Source organism: Labrus bergylta, chromosome 8 (assembly GCF_963930695.1).
Source record: "Labrus bergylta chromosome 8, fLabBer1.1, whole genome shotgun sequence".
NCBI classification, from domain to species: Eukaryota; Metazoa; Chordata; class Actinopteri; order Labriformes; family Labridae; genus Labrus; species Labrus bergylta.
The window spans coordinates 14,408,623-14,428,408 of record NC_089202.1 but is presented as its reverse complement, the minus strand read 5'-3'; the positions used below and the strand labels follow the sequence as shown (position 1 = coordinate 14,428,408).

Here is a 19,786-nt window from a genome sequence, read left to right as displayed (position 1 = left end):
ATTTACAGGGTACCAGTTGGGGATATTGAGCAGTCATCTTCAGTCTGCTGCTGTGTGATTGTAATCTCTGGGGTATTCTCAGGATGGCAGGGAGAGAGTATCTCATTACAGCAGAGCACTCCTGTTAAGACAATACCATACAGAGAAGCATTTCACTGCTATTTATATCCCACACTGAAACGGACACATCAGAGACAGATTCATGTATCAGGGGAAAAGTGTAGTTTATATCAATATCTTTGCCTTGTTATGAAAAGTTTTTTATTTCCTAATCAGATCTAATTACTGCAAGAAAAAAACCCAACTTAACCTGGTTGGATCCTAAACAACTATAAAATATTTTATAGTTCTCAACCGGGCAAGAGAATAAACGTATCTCTCTGAAGTCCCCTAAATAATCCACGAGGACTATTTGATGATGACCAAAATGATTCAAGATCATGTATTTCCTAATTTTGAGAGAAGAGTTGCACAAAGGTGTGAGATGCTGAAAGAGTCCCCCTGGCCAGTACAGAAGTGTAACAGTGACACAATGCAGTTCCAGTAGTTTGTGTCCTTATTGCTAGGCAAGTCTTTAATTTGTAAAGAATGTTAGTCTTTAAAATTTAAGACAAAATCCAAGAGTTTTTAATTGACTATTAAAAAGTATTAAGAGTGTCAGATCTTTATTCTATGCTGTTATGGATACTTAAGGTTTTCCCCCGTCTCACTGGAGCTGGATTGTTTAACCCTTACGCGTCAGGGTAAGCTAGTTTATATAATATTTGGTTGATTAAAAAAATGATAGCATGAATAAACTATACACATGCAGCTAGCAGTCTATAATTATGACTGAGGAAACAGAGGTGTAACATAGTATTTGATTTTTTTGGCAATGCAGATTAGTCCAGGAATTTTAGACTTCTGTCACAATCTTTATGTCTGTCTTGAGCAAAGACTTGGTTTAAACCAAATGTTTGGCCTACCCTGGTGTCTTTTGTCTTCCTTATAATGTGTCGGTGTTGAAACAGCCACAGGACTGAATCAAGTGCTGTGAAACATAATGCTTTTATAAAAAAAATAAAGAGTCAAAAGAGCAGGAACATGATGTATTTCAATAACATACTCCTTTAGAATTGGAATTTCTATAAACAAATGGAACACAAAACATGAAAAAAAAATCACATATTTGCTCATACTATAGTAAAGTAAATAGTCGACATACTGTACATAGTCATACAAAGACTTGTGGCAGCACGGGTTTGCTTCTTAGAGGGGAGAATCATTCAAATACACACCAGCCTCATCTATGGCACCTAAGCCACTTTTACATTTTCTTATTGTCCTAATTAATTGTTTCTTACTGTCACACATACTGCCATAAAACACACAAAACAAAGGCTTTCTTTTCAAGTAATCCAGGGAGTTCAGGACCCTTAGGAGTCCTCGATCAGTTGCCCCCTGATGGATGTAAATTCTGCATCGATAAAATGTTACTTAGTTTTGTGCGCTGGGATATATTAGTAGTATAAACTCTTAAATTCTGAGCACAGACTGGGTGCAAAATTAAATTTAGTTTCCCCTTAAAGGGGCGGTGTAACATTCCAGTAGGGTAAACTACAAAAGTTTGATGATATATTTTTCTCTTGTCCTCATAATATTATAAGCCAGCGTTTGTAAATGTATTGCCTTGTATTTTGTTATATAAATCCTCCTCAGTTTGCAGCTGTGTGTGTGCATATGGGTAGGAGTGAGTGAGTGAGTGTGTGTGTGTGTGTGTGTGTGTGTGTGTGTGTGTGTGTGTGTGTGTGTGTGTGTGTGTGTGTGTGTGTGTGTGTGTGTGTGTGTGTGTGTGTGTTTATACTCCGCCTCAGCAGGGGGCGATAGTTCCCCGCAGTGATCCCGCTCATGTCCGTGTTTACAATCGAAGCGTGACGTGCAGAGATTCGGAAGAATACGTCCTCCAACGTAACGTTGACTGAAAGCTTTTAAATTTACATTTTTTTTTTAACGGCGAAAATGTTGTCGCTGAGAGCTTTTCTCAACGACAGATTGATGGTAGCGGCAGACGAAATATTTGAGGCTGTTGAAAAGACATTAGTCGAGTACAAAGAGGAGATTTATCGCTCCAAAGATCTGGAAATCAGTCGTCTCAGGATGCAGCTGAAGCTTCTCAAGTCAGGTGGGTTTGAGTGAAATATGCCTGCAAACAAACCTCATGCAGGTTTTCTTTATTTATTTTTTACTGACACTGCATGATTTCGATATTTCGATTTGTTTTGTATCCATAGAGCCCAGGCTGGAGAGATGCATTGAAGCCCAGCTGCAGCAGCACACCCATCACCACCACCATCAACCTCCTCCCCCTCCTCCACCTCAGGATCATCACTCAGCCCCTGCGGCGGAGGAGTCCCAGCACTGTGAGGAGGAGGAAGAAGAGGGCAGTAGCATGGAGCAGGAGCACCTAGAGCCCTCGCAGGTGAAGAAGGAGCATCAGAAGAGCCACGGGGATTTCTGGATGGGACAAGACGCGGCGGAGCAGCTCGAAAGCCTTGAATCGGACATCAAAGACTTCATTTCATCCCCCTCCAGCCTCAGAAATAGTCTGCACGACTCCGTTTTACCCTTCCATCCAAACATGAACAGCATAAACAACAACAGCAGCAGCAGTGGAGAGGAGGGCAAAGAGAAGCCCTACTGCTGCTCCGTGTGTGAGAAGCGCTTCAGTAACTGCTCCCACCTCGCAGCTCACATCAGGACACACACAGGAGAGAGGCCATACATGTGCGAAATATGCAGAAAGACTTTCATCACAACAAGCGCCCTGAACAGACACCAGACGATACACACTGAAGGCAAACACTTTGTCTGTAATTGCTGTGGGAAGTCCTTTAAATGGATGGAGTCTCTCGGCAGGCACATACGAAGTGTGCACAAGAGAGAAAACATTCCTGAGTGAATCTTTAAATTACAATGATGTCCAATAGGTATACACATTTTTTTTACTGTGGGCCTATGACTTGTATTTAATAGTGGAGGGGACATAATGTAATGTCTGTTTTCTATGTTTAGGTTTGGTAAATGTGCATGGACCTCATGTAGCCTTGTGGGTAGAAACATTGGCTGCAGGTAATATGTGTAAAAATACATTCAGATGGGTTTCATTTTATTTTAAAAATGAACATCAATGTATTGTCTAAAGAATAAAATGTGAATATTTGATTTTTTTTTTTCGGTTATGTTTTTTAGTTGTAAAGTCCTCCAGTAGGTGGCAGTACCATCATCCCATTCACAATTTCCCATCCATCAGTATTTGGCAGTTCACACTCACAGCAGATCTTAATAGAGAGAGTCCAGGCAAAACATCTAAAATGTTAAGTTTGTAAATATAGAATCCTAATGGTTAAAATAAACTAAATATGTTTACCCATCTGAAGCACCCAATGTTCTTTTATTTGAGTATTTTTCATTTTAGGTGGCTTTAAACTTCTAATAACCACATTTGTAAAACATGAATAAAACAAACAAATCACAGTGACATGGTAGAGTATAAAGTTACTAAAACTAGCCACAAGTGCAACATGACAGTTACTCTGACGGACAAATCAAAAAATAATGTTATAAGAGGATCATAATTTTTTCTCTTCATCCTGAGTACAAAAAAGATATAATTTGATGCCTACTCTTTTTAATTTTGTTTTGAAATGGGTAAGGAGTTCTGGTTCGGGGCTTAGGTTAAGGGTAAGGGGCCTGGGGTCAGAGTAAGGCATTAGTGCGTTTGGGGGTTAGTAGTTAGGTTTTTTGTTTTTTTTTCACACAAGAAACAGTAAAAATATCTCCTCAAAAAATGAGTAATGTGCAATTTGTTGTATGTTGTTTATCCTATGTGCGCCTCTATTAACAAATGGATTGTTTGTTTGCTGTTTTTTATTATTAATACTTCAGTGGAGGCAGCTTACTGTACGCAACACTTGGAAGTTCAGGACAAATTTCCCCAAGGGGACAATAAAGTGTTGCATATGCTACAGTATGGTGTGGTATTATGTCATAATGTATTGAACTGATGGTAACATAACATAACATAACATAACCTATCCTATCCTATCCTATCCTATCATATCCTTTCCTGTCCTGTCCTGTCCTGTCCCGTCCCTTCCCTTCCCTATCCTATCCCATCCTATCCTTTCCTATCATATCTTAGAGTGTGGTCCGACTCCTACCTGCTGCCCTTTATATTTGGGCTCATCATGAAGCTTATACTTAGATTCAGGGATGAAACCGGGATTTGTAATGTTGGAACTGTAAGTCATGTTTGCCGTAGTGTGTGCATGTAGGAGCAGATGAGAGTGATGCTCTTTGTTCTAAATATAAGACAAGTCTTGAATGGTCTCGTGCTCATGTGACAGTAATACATTTTGCTTGAAAGAGTCATTTTTTCTATTTATAAAATACAGTATACTGAGTTTAAAGGTTCAAGGAGCCAATACACGCGTTTCAAATCGTAGTCTTTTTCAGTTCATATATTCTTTATTCATGTGTTAGACTGCTTGAATTGAAAAGATTCTTGAGATGCTGAAAATTACTGCAGCGAAGGGCCTCCACCTTACACTTCATTCATGCTTCATAAAGCAGAATATCTCTGTGAAGTGGATTATTATTTCAGGGTGCTCTCATTTATTGCAGAGCGATTTCCTGAGAGCTCTCATGTACATGCAGGCTCTCTGTGCAGTAAACCCCACTTACAACAAGTGAGCAGAGTGTACAATTAAAATGATGACACAATATCTTTTTTGAAATTGAAAATCTGGATTATAATGAAGGTCAACTGTGTTGCTCCAAATCATGTGGTGAACTCGAGGACTCAAGGGTTGCTCAGAACACAGATGTGCTTGTGGAGAGAAAGGTTATAGGACAACACTTATCACACAAGTGACCTTGAGATGATTCCATTGGATCACCTTCTGCACATCCCTCCATGGCGTAGAAAAACATTTTGTATTTAAATGAGTGAAACAAGCAGCATGGGCTACAATGTTAAACTCCAAAAGTGTCCTGAGTGTAACAACTCTGCTGTAACATCAGCAGCAAAAAGTCAGAGCTTGGGCAAAGAGAATGTCGACAAAGGCAATGAAGGGTTAATGTTTTTTTGCAGGGAGAGTTTTGAAGAGCAAAACATCTCCAAAAGATGGCAAAATTAATGGTTTTATGGAAATAGGGACTTAACTGAATGAGTCGCTGTTGATGCAACATTTTTGCAACCAAAGAACAAAACAAAACAAGAATGGAATTAATGGCATTTATATCTTGACATTTGTGAGTGAGTGTGTCACATTTTTTATTTTTAAAATGTCCAAATGCCTATTTTTTCCTGTTTTCTTATGTGGCTTAGATGTGTTTTTTTTCTTCCATTTTTGTTATGTTTTGTGAGGGGGTGTGTGTGTGTGTTATTTTTGTGTGTGTTGTCCCTTTATTGAGATTGTGTAAGTCCTCGTTGCTATAGACTGTTGATTTGTGATGTGTGTATTATTTTTATTGGAAAATGCAAAATAAAATATTATAAAAAAACAAAAACAAATGCCTGTTTTCTTTAAATGATGGTACAGGAAACAGATTTTGTAATATAGTTTTAGTTTTAAGTCATTTCTAACAACTTGCCTTGTGGGATTCAAACAGCTTTGAAGGGCTCATTTAAAATAACTCATTAGCTCGTTAAGTATTTGTGCATGTTTATAAGGGTATTCAAGCAAAGGAGTCACATTTTGGCAACATTTTGGATTTTATGTGGCTTGCATGACTTTAGCTCAACCTCTTAAATGAAATCTTTACAATGTAATTAAAACTGAGCCTAAGTAGATGAGAGCGAGCGCCAATTTAATCATCACATAATAAAAGCAGGGTGTTGATCTGTGGCCTTGTTTAGTTTATTTCATGCTAATTGCTTTCACATGTAGGACCAAACCTGTTGACAAACCATTTGCGTTTCAGTTCTGCTGCTGCTACCATATCGACGCCTGTCCCTAATTACGATACAATTAATTACAGATAAGTTCATAAACCACAGGGATGCTCTTGTGCAAGTCCTGGTATTTACGATGAACCTGACTGTGTGTTATCATGATAAACTTAACAGTTCAAATGTGCTGCCAAAAGTAGGTCAGTATGACAGAATAAGAATTATTTGGAAATATTTGTCCTACATTTGAAAACAGGAGCTGCTAATAATATCTTCACTTTGCATCAGATATTACTGAGAGAGACTGTGATTGTAATAGCAGGTCTATATGAAATGCAGTGTTGAAACCACGTCCTTCATCCACACTTTTCACAACATCCTCATTCACCCTGCAAGCGGACCGATGAAAAGGTCTGATGAAGTGCTAAGAATATCCCCCAGATGTGATGTCACCAGAGAGGGAAATCACATTTGTCCTGTTAGAAGATACTTTACATTATGTTGACACACTTATTCAAGGTGACTTTAAGTGACACATAGCCTACATACTAACTCATAAGCATGCTCCATCCAGTTTCAAAAGCACTGACACACCTCACAATTCAATATTACTATTCTAGAAATGTTTCTGACTGACAGGACTATCAACTACGATACAATACATCAGGAAGAGGAGGTTTTGCATAGAAATATGAAAAGGTTGCAGACTTTAGGTATCTAGAAATGGCTTGCAGGGATATTATATAAACAGAGGGCAAAAAATGAAAACTGTAATATTGTAAAGTTTGTTTGGGTAGATCTGAACATCCCCAAATCTGCAAGCCTGCAGTGATTTGTCCTGAACGTGAGCACTGTATTCACTGATCCATGTCCGTTTGAAGGAGATTCCTCCAGCCGGACACAAGTGAAAACCCTCACACAAACACACGTACACACACACACACACACACACACACACACACACACACACACACACACACACACACACACACACACACACACACACACACACACACACACACACACACACACACACCCTAACACAGCCCAACAGTGTCTGTAAATCACACTCTCACAGCTCCTCCTTTTTTTCTCCTTTCATTTCTTTCTCTTTCTACATTTTTTTTCTTCTCCTTTCATTTTTACAGTGCAGTAAGGAATGCTTGCTCTACAGGGTGGCTGCTGTTCACTGGAGCAGCTCAACTCCCATGTCTCACACTCATCCCATGTGTCTCCTATTAGCTACACCAAGAGAGGAGGAGGAGGAGGAGGAGGAGGAGGAGGGACAGACTGACGAGGAGCAAAAAGAGGGGGAGTCAGGGAGAGAGAGAAAAAGGGGGGAGGGGGAGGAGAGAGGAATTTGATATGCTTTGTGCATGAGTGACTTGTATAAAACAAAGACGGGGCAAATACTCTGAATGTATGTGAGACAGGAGAAAACATAGTGCACACATGAATACGCAAGGAGCTAGCAAAAAAGATTATAATTTATTTCCAGATTTTTTGTCCTTCATTTGCATCTTGTTTCACAAGGTAAATTGAAAATAAAAAATAAAAATAAAAACCAACTGCCATACCAAGAAAATGTAAAAAAATACAAATAATATGTACTGTATATATAATTATATCATTATCAACAAACAGACAACATTAATCATAATAACAATACTATTGATCATGAACATAACACTAAATTGCTGGTCTCATGCATATTGAACACCCCTCAGATACAAAAGAGGGGGTAGTTACTAAGAATAGAACAAAAAGTTCCACCAGATCAGAATAAGCGCCTAACTACATGCAATGACATAAAAGAGACTCATGTACACATTCCTTCCTGGCATCAAGTATTTTACACATACCATACTTCACTGTTTCAGCCCCCATCTAATATACTGTACAGAGCACAATACAAAACAGGACTGGAGTTGAAGAACATTACGCATGGAAGCGCTAAAGTCTGTTCCTCGACGTGGTGCAGTTATCAGGGACAGTGTGCAACATTTTCACGCCCTCCTTCCTCTCTTGCAAATCCTTTAAAGTTGTGTTTTCTTCACTGGATTGCCGTCCATTAGCCTTTGTCTTGAATCTTTGTTCATTCTTTTTTTTTTCAGTGCCCCAAGTTTTGCGTATAATTTTACACACATTCTCCCTCAGTTTTCTCCATGCTGCCCTTCGTCTTGCCCCTCCCTCACACGGTCTTGTCACTTTCTTTCTTCAGGTGACTAAGAAAAGTTAAGGAGAAACCAAGTTAGAGAACACGGTTAGACAGAGGTCACAGCAAAGGCTAATATTTTGAAGCTAATGCATATATTTTGAGGCTTGGACATAGAGGGGGGGGGGGGAGGAACCCTGTTCCAAACAGCAGAGCTTACTTTTACAAGATGCATTCCAACTTTTTTTTAATACACTGGACAATTTTTCACATGGAGGTATTTTTCCTCTGACATCACACACAAGCTGGCAAGCTCAAATGGATTTTAACGTTGTACTGCTGTGTTCCAGGTTGTAAATTCTTAGATATACTTAAAGGGAAACATGAAACACAAACATAGGCTGAAATACACGTACACATGCACAAACAGTACATGCACTAATCCAGCACTTCTGGGTTGGAGGTGGGGGTTCAATGCCTTGCTCAGGGACACCAGCTATGGGACTAATTTCCAGATTTGGTCCACACTGGGACTTGAACTGGCAACCCTCCAATTACCAACCCAAGTCCCTACAGACTGAGCTACTGCCGGATGGTAGATTCTGACAACTGACTCATCAATTTAGACCCGTTCTGTATTTATAGGCAACTTAAAGAAAATGAATACATTACAGAGGGACAATAGCTTATATTTAAAGGTAGACCAACATATTTGACTCCTTTTTATTTTTCAACAGACAAAGGCTGATGTAAGCATTCAGCCCCTTGTAAGCTAACGCCAGTCGCCAGGGATCTATGCCTTTCTTTTTGTATTGTGTAAAATCAACAAAATCCTCCAAAAGTAATGAAAACATTCAGTTCCCTATATATATTGTTGATATTAGCTAGGAGGTCGCTAAATGCTAGTATGAGCTGTAGTCTGATGAAGCTGATAATTATGACCTTTAGTATGGCCTGAAGTCCCCTCAAATTTTCAGTCGTGTGTCTTTCAAGTTGCTGATCATTATGAGGTAAAATGATTAAAAACTACATGTATTTCATTCCTTTCATTTAAATGATTTGCAAACATGAACACAGCAGTATAAAATATGTGAACATGGTGCGGTGTAACACACTAAAGGAAGGCTTGTTAACACTCCTTCAGCAGTGAAACGTTAGATAAGACGGGCAGTTACTTTCTGTACCTGTAATACTCGTCCTGGGTGAGGGAGTGGTGGTGATGGTGATGGATCCACTGTTGTTCCAGGGCCAGTCTCTGGATCTGCAGCTCCGCGCTCTGGGCCTGCTGCATGGCCTGGAGCTGATGGGCTGCTGACATCGGACCAGTGAGGGAGGACGGCTGGGGCAGGTCACGGAAAGGAGCACCTGTTTGAAAACATAAAGTGGGAAAAAGCACTTTGGTCAGTCATCATTATCATATTCAAAAAAACTTTTCATAAACTTTAAGCACAGTGGAGTTTTTAGAGAAAAAACTGAACAAGTACATGGACGAGGAGCCTTCTCCTCACCGAACAGCTGTTGGCGGAGCACCTCGCTGTCAGTGAGGGGGTGAGCCAGGATGGGGGTGCCTAGTGTGGCTCCTGGGTAAGGGAGGCGTGCCAAAGGAGACCCCGACGCCAACGGGTCCATCAGGGGGTGAACCCCGCCCGTCGCTGGATGCCAGTGATGTAATAGGAAATACAGGATATATTCAATAAGAGTCAAAACATGGAATTCTAAAGAAAAATTATCTATACTTATAACATTTGATTCAAGGGAAGAAACATCTTGAGAATACTAATATGAGCGATCTGGGCTCTAGATAAAGCAGTTTAATTTATTTACACTTTTGCTGAAGTTTCCAATAAAGGCAGTGTATGAACAGTAATAGATTTTCTTAAAAAAATGAGGGAACCAAATTAATACGCAAACATGTATAAGTGGAAAAAAAACATTTTCAATTACACACTGTTCTTTGAATAAAATAACAGGATTTATCACTTCATAATTATTCTCAATGTAAATGTGAAACAGGTAATAATGTTCAGATTCGTACTGTAAATAAATAGGAAATCTTTCAGAATGACTAAAGCTTTCACTTCTTCATTGTACATCTTCTGCTCCATAATATTACTGCCATGAGAGATAACAATCATTTGTGATAAGACATGTGAACCTGCAAATTGTTCAGAAAACATTTGAAAGAATCCTGTTTAATGCTGAAGTTAACTTCAAAAAGCAATTTGTATTTGAGTTAAAGCCATTTGTGTCATCATGACATCAAGCCCACCCTTAAGACATCAAGTGTCTTTGTTTGATCATTTGAATACAATGTAATATGTCTATGTCTGAAGAAGGACGAGGGCCCGAAACTTTACATGTTGTGATTTTTCCATTAAATTTAATTTAATTGGAGCAGCTTCTGGTGTGCTGACTCAGTATTTTTCTATCTTCTCATGTTTTTTTGTTCAGCACCCAGTACTTAAGTTTTCTGATCTTTGCTATTATTGTAATATTTCTCACCTTATTCTTCACAACACACATTTAAATGACTGTTAAAATACATTTTGACTGGAAAATGTTTTTGGATATGCACATTTGTGTAATTGTGTTAGTATCAGTGGGTACCTGTGTCTTGCTGGTGCAGGTGAAGATGCGAGTGGATGTGTGAATGCTGGTGATGATGAGGTGTCACGTTTAACATCTGCAGACGCCCCAGATTCTCTCCTCCACCTCCTCCTCCGCTTCCCCCTCCTCCGCTTCCCCCTCCACTTCCTCCACTTCCTCCACTTCCACCACTTCCTCCCCTTTCTCTCTCCCTCTCTCTGTCTCGCTCTCTTTCACCAAAAGCAGGCAAAGGTGCTCTGTCTCTCTCTCTCTCCCGCTCTCTTTCCCCACTCCTCTCTCGCTCAAAGGAGGTGGGAGAGCGGCTTGGAGTGGGGTAGGTCTCCGGGGGAGCGGCTTGGGCAGGGGCTGGTGGCAGATGAGAGGATAGGGAGCTGGGAAAAGAAGTATGAGGGACAGGGTGATGAAGTGAGGCAGCATTGGAGGTTGGTGGAGCAGTTTGGGTAGGAGGAGGAGCGGGTGGTGGAGCAGCAGGGCCTGGTGGGGCTGTGGGGGCAGCTGGCGGGGCAGAAGATTGGTGAGAGGGAATGGAGGGTGGGAGGAGAGAAGAGGGAGGTGGATTGGACAGGGACTGAGGGGCAGTTGGGTTGGGAGGTCGAGTTACTGGGGCCAGAGATGGATTTTGGAGGTGTGGGGGGCCAGGCGGTGCTGGCGGAGGAGGAGTGCCATAAAGTGCCACCTCATTTGCTCCTGCTGCACCTCCTCCAAGGAGCAGAGAGTGCGCATGCGCATGGGCATGGGCATTGGCATGGGCATGGGCATGAGCATGAGCATGAGCATGAGAATGAGAGTGAACAAGGGCAAGAGCTGCAGGATCATGTATGGATCCTGGTGGGTAAATCCGCTCATCGCTCTTAAATTCAAACCCTTGCTTTATACGTTCTCGATGAGCAGCCATCGCATGAGGAAATCCAACTCCTCCTAACCCTCCGCCCCCAATCCCTCCAGGTATTGGGCCTCCTGCCATCCCAGGATGGCCTCCGACACCATGACCCCCTTCAAGGCTGCCGCCGTACAGAAAGCCCAATATGGCTGCTGCTGTAGCTGCGTCAGTGGGCAGGTGATGTGGGTGGCCTAAACCATGATTTTGGAATTGAGGAAGGAAAAATGAAGGGTGCACATGGGGATGGCCATGGTGAACTTGAGCGTGGTGAGCCTGAGCACGACTTGCTGCCCCAAGTGGAGACATCGCATGAGGGCGGGCATACTCGCTCAGGGTCCTAAGTGCTGGAGTGTCAGGACCCAGATATGGACCTCCTAAACCTATTCCTAGGGCTCCCTGGGGGCCTCCAACTACCGCCGAGGCCCCAGCCATTGAGGGCAGTAAGAGGGAGTGCGGGATAGAGTGGGCAAGGCTGGGGTGGAGATGGTGTGCTTGAGTAAGGTGAGCATGCGGGTGTGAGTGATGATGCTGGTGGTGAGGGGGAGGTTGAGAGACGGAGTTCCCCGCGGCAGAGGAGGAAGAAGATGAAGGATCGAGGATGATAGAAGTTGAGGAGGGGAAGAAGAGAGTGGAGCCCTGGCGACCTCCTCCGGCGGCATTAATGTCCTTCTGCTGCTGTGTGAGAAAAACAGTAAAAGATAATAAATTGAGTCTGGCCTGATCTGCTTTACTCCCCGCCCATTAAATTGATGAATACAATCTACATCAAATCCATTAAATCGCACACAATTATCACGCTCAAATGTGCACACCTGTAGATGTCGATCCAGTTCCCTCTCACGCTCACGCTCCCTTTCTCGTTCTCTCTCTTTTTCTCTCAGGTCTCTGGCTCGCTGCTCCACCTCCCTACGTGCCCTTTCAATAACCTCGTTCCTTTTCTTCCACAGTTTGGAGCCGTCCAACGGGACAAAAAGCACATCACTTCGTGCACAGGAATTCCCGCTGCCACGATCAAGGACCTTGTGAAATCTAGACATGAGTGACACAGCGGTGTAAAAACATCATTACTACAACCGTCAGGAGTCAGAATCACCATCACCATCATCACTATTACTGTCTATTACATCTGATCGAACAAAGACTAAACAGAGGATGATGATGTCAATTTGATGTTACCTTGCTGATTGGCTGGCATGGATGGGAATGTCTACAGGTTTGGGTTCAGGAGATGGGCTTCTCAGCACGGGTGGACTTTCACTCTCTTCCCTGTCTTCTATTGGCTCCTCTTTGATCACAGGTGTGGGAGGTGGAGCGGAATCTGCGTGTCCATCTCCACCAGGGAGCAAAGAGCTTGAGGCTGGGATGGAAATGCTGTTGTTTGCAGAGTTACTAAGAGGCGGGGGTCCTTTGGAAACATTTTGAGGCGAGAGAGATTGCGAGTTGGTATTGCTGTTGTTCGGTGCGCTACTGTTGCTATTGCTGTTGGCTATGTTACTGCCACTGTTCCCATTGGAGTGGTACGTTCCACTGAATGGAGGTTGGCTGTTCAAAGTGCCATGGAAAGGGGAGGGCCGACATCCAGGTGAACAGCTGGATGACACACCTGAACCCGGAAGCGGCACGCTGGGTCCAGAGGACGAGCCAGGGGGAAAAGATGAGAAGCTTCCCATCTGATTGGTGGATTGGCTGGGTAATGGAGATAAGGGTGTTGGAGGGGTCTGGGAGGAGGACTGGTAGTGTGGGGGGCGTACATTGGAGGCCATATTTGATGGAGGTGGCTGGGTGTGGGAGGTTTGACTTTGGGGTAGAGGTGGTGGAGGGGGATAAGGGGCATTCAGAGGGTGTCCATGATGGCTGGAGGAAGAGGAAGGAGATAGTGTAGGAGGTTGATTTGGGCCTCCACGGTTTTGGTACAGAGCAGATTCTCGCATGTTGGGGTCTCTTTCTCTGTCTCTAGACCCAGACTGGTAGTGGGGGTGAGTTTGGTGGGGGTGATGGGTTCCTCCAGGTCCTGAATACTCTCGTCCTAGATTAGGAGTCACCCCAGGGGGGCTTAGGTACTCTCGATTTGTGGCAGTGGAAGATGGTGCACTAGCAGGAAAGTCTTTTCCTCCAGTGGGAGGAAACTCTCTGTGAAAGTGGTCTGCTCCAGAGGAGGGAGTTTGTGCTTGGTCTATAGGAGAAGGGAACTCTCGGTTGGATGGGTTTGGGGGATGTGGGTGTGGATGTGGAGGCTGGGAGGAATGGGATGTGTGACTGGGGTTGTTTTGGGGTGATGCCGGGGGGTCTCGATTCAGCATTGGGGTGACAGGTAGCCCGCTGGTTGAACTTGGAGTAATGGAGTTGTTGTTTTGGTTACTGGTGCTAACCACCTCTCTAGTCTGCCCCCCAAACTCACCCCACTTGCCTCCATCTTTGTCTCTTTGCCCCCCTCCTCCAGTTCCATTGGGGCCAAAGTCTCTACTCTGGTTTTGGTTTGGCAGAGGGAAGTCCCTCCCTGTATCTCGCTCTCTTTCCCGTTCCCTTTCCCCCCCTCGCTCTCTTTCTCTGTATGTTGGACCAAAGTCTCTTTTTTCAGGGCCCAAATTAGGTCCATCTCTGCCAGAACCTTGGAAGTCCCGGTTCCGACCAACTGAGTGACCCCCAAACTCTCTGCCTTGGATGCTGTTAGACCCACCGATCCCGCCACAAGCATTATTACTATTACCCCCACCGCTATTGTTGCTGCCGTTGCCAATAGGAGCAGAGAACTCCCTGTTGATCTCCCTCCCCCCACTTTCCCCCCTCACTCCCCTCTCCCTCTCCCCTTCGGCTCCCCTCTCTCTGTCCCCTCCCCCCCCAGCATACCTGGGAAGGTACTCCCTGTGATGGTGGTGGGAATGGGGAAGGTAAGAGGGGTGGGAGGAGGAGTGGCGAGAGGACGGAGGGTTGTACACAGAGGGAAGCTGCTGCTGCTGCACAGGTGGCTGGTGCTGGGGTTGGTGCGGGTGGTGGTTGCCGGGGTAACGAGTGTAACCCCAGTTCACCTGGCAACCCGTTGGTGTGCCACTCTGCCAGCTAGTAGAGCTGTAATGGTGAGGGTGGGCGGGGGATTGGGTTTGAGGCTGGGACTGGGACAGTGGAAGGGGGCTGGTTTGAGGCAACAGAGATGGAGGATTGGACTTCTCCAGTTTGTCTGTCTTTTCTATTTTGTCTCGTTCTGTCTTTACTTCAGCAGGCAGGTTTTGTCCCCCAAGCTCCAGGGGCTTCAGGGCAGGTGGAGGAGGTAGAGGAGGGGGCAAAGGGTGGGGAATATTGGGGTTGCTATGAGAAAAATCTCCTCCTGAGATAGCTGGCTTGGACACACACTGCGAACTGGCTTTGGAATTAATTCTGTCAACGCCCGTCGGTCCGCCATATTCAACTTTACACATCAGTTTGGAGTCCAGGGAAAAATAGGACTTTCTCCCACTATTGCTGTCATTTGATGAATCCCCAGCTCCGCGCAGAGAGGGAGTCAGACCCGAGGAAGAGCAAGGAGTGGACGGGGGCTTAAGAGATGGACAGTCTTCATTACGTGCATCCACCTCCCGCTTTTCTCCATCTCCACAGGACTCTTCCCCTCCTCTCCCCTCTCTTAGCACTCTCCTATCCTCTCCTGCCACCTTGCCCACTCCTCCCTCCTTGCCTTTTTCTCGTTCCCTCTCTCCGTGCTTTGGTGAGTCAGGGCCATCGGAATCAGAGTCCAGGCTACCCAGAGGGGAAGCGGATAGACTCGGGGATGAGGAACGATTGTCCTGGTCTATATCCCTCCCACTGCTCAGACTACTGCTGCTATTGGCCAGGCTCCCTACAACTGAACTCCTACTGCCCTGGGATTGGCCGTCTTCATTGTCACTCTCCCGGGATTGGCTGGTAACTGAAGTTGGAGGTGGGACATTGGAAGGGGCTGAGCTGTCAGTCGAGTGTGTTGATGTAGGAGGGTTAGGGGTAGAGGCCGGATCCTGACAAAAGAGATAATTTGTGGATGAGGATAAATTAATATTTTATAACTTTGGTAATATTGGCTGTCTTATAGCAAACGATGTAACACTGAATAAGATAGACAGCTCCTTTTTAAATGATTTAGCTTAATCAAAGCTTTATAATTAGTCTTTATATAACAGGTTGAAGAAATGTAACACAAACCTGAACTTTCTGCCTCTTTGGAGGAGACACAAGTTCCTCCCCCTCACTCTCTGATGAATCATGCCCTTGTGATCTGCGACTGAAGCGATTTCCAGCCAATTCCTCACCAGCACCTCTTTGCTAAAACAACACAAGACTTTTAATTCTGTAGTGATGCCTCTGAATCCCTAACAGGCCCTTGACTGTTTTTAGAACAAAGCCACACTCACTCTCACACACACACACACACACACACAGCAGCTATGTCAAACATGAAACATAAAAAGATTTCAAAGTGCTAAGCTGTAAAACACACTATTGAACAATACTGACACTGCAAGGGTATGTCTGTAGCAATCATGCTGATGACTCATACACAGACAGCACACACACATATACACACACAAAATCCTATTCACTGAGGCAGCTCTGTATTCTTTTTGACTTTTTACCTGCATGCACACAGATAAAACCATGGCCAAAACAACGCAAGGAAGAAAAGGGATAAAAAAAAAGGTAAGCTCTAACCGTCTGTCTATCGTTGCGTTCAGGGCGAGTGGGACTGGGGTGCGGGCGCCTTCCCCGTCTCTCCTCACTTGTCCCCCGCCGTCGCCCACTGCGCATGGGCATCTGCAAAACCCAAAAGTCCAGCAGAAAAGGAAAATAAGGAGGGAAGATGACAGAATAAAATGTTAGAGCAGGACAGTATGCACAAAAATATGAAGATGCGGGGATTGTAGTAAAAAAGAGTAAACGCAAACCAAAGGAATGTCAAGTTCATTTAATTCAAGATGGAATGCACTAAGGGCAAAAAAAAAGCGGAGTATAAAATGGGAGGGGGAGACACAAGGGAGAATAGAAAGAAGGCAGGAGGACACATAGAAGACAGGAGATTTTTTAAGCAGTGGGAAAGAGTAAAATATCAACATGGGATCTCACAACCAAAGAAAAATAATTTACATGTTAGTCATGCTGGTTATTTTTTTAAATAATATCACATACTGAACTAATTATGAGTCAGCCAAAGTAACAATAATTAGGCAGGTAAACAATCCCTGACATCACAGGGAAAATAGACAAAGACCTAGTTCATACCGATTCTTTGTGTGTCCGTGTTTTCATTTTTTCTTCTTTAAAACGTCCATTTTACGACACAAGCCATTGCAGGCAATGAACTGGTTTCTGTTGCTTACTGACTGGGCTATGTGTTACACCATGAGAGCTACCAAAACCTGTAAAGAAGCAAAAACAATAAAGGCATTATTCAGTCTTTATCAGCATATATGTCCAACAGACAATTCACTATTTTGCAAAAGAATCATGTAAGGAATAAGTAATGTTGTTTTATGTGATAGAAAAAATGCAATTAAAAAAAGCTCCAGTATAGAGCATGAAATTCCATAAACACTATATTTATAAAATGTATTGTCCCATTGTACAAGACCTCTTTCGATCAGTGTGCTCATTCTGCAAAGGGGGCAAAACTTTGGAACTCTCGGTCTACTAATTTAATAACGACAGACTTTTAGTGATGCTTTGAACAGAGGACTCAAACAATGGAGGAAATCAAAACAACAGTGCTCACATGAAGATTACAACTGGTTGATTGATTATGTTGCCTTTGTTCTATAGCTCATTTACAGTATGTATTTAATTTAGAACATAGTGCTTCTCTTTTTGTCCTTGTACAACTTCTGTACATTTGTCTGTCTCTTCTTTTCTATCTATCTATCTATCTATAACCATCAGTTAAGCCTTATTTAGGTTTGGTGGAGGGCAAGCATTTTTAAAACTCTAACTATGAAACCACATATGCACTGTTACAATATTCATATTCCCAGCATGCTTCACAATGTGTTGGCAAAACTGCTTTTCACTGTCCACTGTTTCCTCCCTGCCTTCTTTCTCCACCACAGAAGAAAAAAAAAACCACAGGCACCATAGGTTAACCAACAAGCTGATTGGTGTGATTGACTGATAGGTGTAACATTGAAACAATAGTAATTAAGATCCGAGCAGAAAGGGTGTGGACTAGTGTGTTCCATGCTAGCAGTAGGTTTGCAGAAGCGTCCAGCAAACATCTTGGCGATACAGGGCCACACCCCCTCCTCCTTCCACCTTCACCACAACAACCCAAACCCACAGCCACTTGTGGTTAACCCCGGTGACCCTGCTCATGGTCAGCATCATCACATGCTTATTTATCCAGCCAACTAGCCATTAGAGAAATGCACAATGACAAGATCCTTTATCTATTTGGATGTGCATGACAACACATGTAGACTACTTTGTGAGTGTCTGTCTTATCCATTCATTCATGTACCTCTATGATGAAAAAATAGCTCATGTATATTGAATGAGGATAAAAATAGTGCACACCACTGGATGAAAAAAAAGATATTTTTGGCAGAGAGGCGAGTAGAGCTGCTCTCTATATGCAGCATTATATGCAGTAGCTACACAGATTTGTATGCGTGTGTGTTTGATTCAAAGCAGACAAGCTCCTGTAAATCCTGTAGCAGCTCCACTACACATGGCTATGCATTAATTAATAGTGCATGCTGCAGTGACTGACTCAGTCAGTCTGAAGAGTAAAATCTTCACATTTCACACTTCATGTGCATAATAGAATAAGATGACACATGTATTTACAGGCTATGCATGTCAGCCTGTATTTAACAAACTCATAACTAAGTTAATCACACATGAATAGACAACATTGGGTGCCCAGTGGGTTACTGTATACATGAAGCTTCTCAGTTACAGGTGGCAGCCACTGGCCCGTCTGTGGTCCATTGGCAGGTCCTCAGGCATGTTCAGTAAACAAATAGGATGCAAACACTGCTTTAACATCACCTGCCCCTCTGCACGCACAAACATGCATATAGGAGCATGAATTCTCAACAAATTGTCCCCTGCATGTGATGCAAAGCAGCAGCATGCAGTTGCTGTGCTTACATCAGCAGCGAGCAGGCACTGCAACGATTCTTTCTTCTTTCTTCTTCCTGCGAATGTTATTGATACACATGCAGAGGAGACCGGCCAAAGCTGCTCTCTATTAGGCTGCCTCAGACTAACCCCGGCGGCACACAGGGAGTCGTGTTCGGCAGCACATACATGTTTCACAATCAGAAAAGATGCATGTGCAGCAGCAGCAGCAGCAGCAGCAGCAGTGCTGTTTGTAGACGCTGCACATATAAAAAAAAAGAAAGATGACATGGAATGGCGAATCATGGCATTTCGCACCGGCTCTCCTTTCCCTTTCCTTGCTGGAATGTGGTTGCGCGTCGTGCACATTACCAGCATTAATTCACCGGGACATAATCGGCCATAACGCAGGAGTATGATAATAATTAACGCACAAAGGAAAAAGGAAAAAATGGGAGGGAGAGCACAAACGTGGCCAACAGGAATACCTCCAAACACAGAGCATAAGCATCCATTTTTTCTTCCCCTTACCTATAATATCCAGCGATGCGTGCTCTCACTCTCCCTTTCCTTTCTCTCCCTCTGTTTTGTCGTTTTATGTTGCACGCTGACACGCACACCTCACAGTCAAGGCGTCTGTCAACAGAAGCTCGTGCAGGCTCATATTGCAACGGGCTCCGATCATAACAATAATGCAGAAGAAAATCTCTTCCTATTCGTTGCAGGAAAGAAAAAACAGGGGTGCCAACTGAAGACTACAAATTGATGCGTACCCTCGCCTCTTCCCCACCCCCTTTCGCCCCCTTTTTTCTTTTTTTTTTGTGCCCCCCCCTCTCCCACCCTACCTACTCTCCCTCTTCCTCTAAGACGACTTGCACTTTTTTTTTTATACCCCCCTCTCCGGTCTTACAGTCACAATTTTTTTTTTTTTTAGCGGAGGGGTGAGCTGTAGAGAGTGATGCACGTCGGGTGCGAGAAAGGGAGAGAGGAGAGGGCGTGATTTGCATGTGGAGAGAGGGGGAGGCTAGAGAAGGAGGAGGAGGAGGAGGAGGAGGAGAAGGAGGAAGAGAGGCGCAGAGAGAGGGCCAAAACTCTGAAGAGGGAGGGGATCAAGAGGGAGGGTCTCTCTCCGTCTCTG

General features: G+C 43.7%; 2 protein-coding genes across 6 annotated transcripts; one reads left to right on the top strand and one right to left on the bottom strand.

The window, feature by feature from the left end:
- Nucleotides 1-89: 89 nt before the first annotated feature.
- LOC109995413 (zinc finger protein 250) lies at nucleotides 90-3,803 on the top strand. Its single transcript, XM_020649135.3, has 2 exons — nucleotides 90-2,161; nucleotides 2,271-3,803. The coding sequence occupies exons 1-2, from the start codon at nucleotides 1,999-2,001 to the stop codon at nucleotides 2,936-2,938; spliced, it is 831 nt and encodes a 276-aa protein (XP_020504791.1). The 5' UTR covers nucleotides 90-1,998; the 3' UTR covers nucleotides 2,939-3,803.
- Nucleotides 3,804-7,401: 3,598 nt separating this feature from the next.
- Nucleotides 7,402-19,442, bottom strand: atn1 (atrophin 1). Of its 5 annotated transcripts, none has more exons than XM_020649092.2 (10): nucleotides 19,180-19,442; nucleotides 16,816-16,952; nucleotides 16,249-16,350; nucleotides 15,742-15,861; nucleotides 12,751-15,557; nucleotides 12,387-12,603; nucleotides 10,695-12,249; nucleotides 9,572-9,739; nucleotides 9,272-9,452; nucleotides 7,402-8,157 (listed from the first exon to the last, which is right to left on the bottom strand). In XM_020649092.2, exons 2-10 carry the CDS (start codon nucleotides 16,840-16,842, stop codon nucleotides 8,124-8,126), a joined length of 5,211 nt encoding a protein of 1,736 aa, XP_020504748.1. In that variant the 5' UTR covers nucleotides 16,843-16,952; nucleotides 19,180-19,442; the 3' UTR covers nucleotides 7,402-8,123. The 5 variants fall into 5 exon arrangements, with proteins under 5 accessions (XP_020504748.1, XP_020504750.1, XP_020504749.1 ...); XM_020649094.2 differs by having other exon boundaries at nucleotides 9,596-9,739; XM_020649093.2 differs by having other exon boundaries at nucleotides 10,695-12,246.
- Nucleotides 19,443-19,786: the final 344 nt, after the last annotated feature.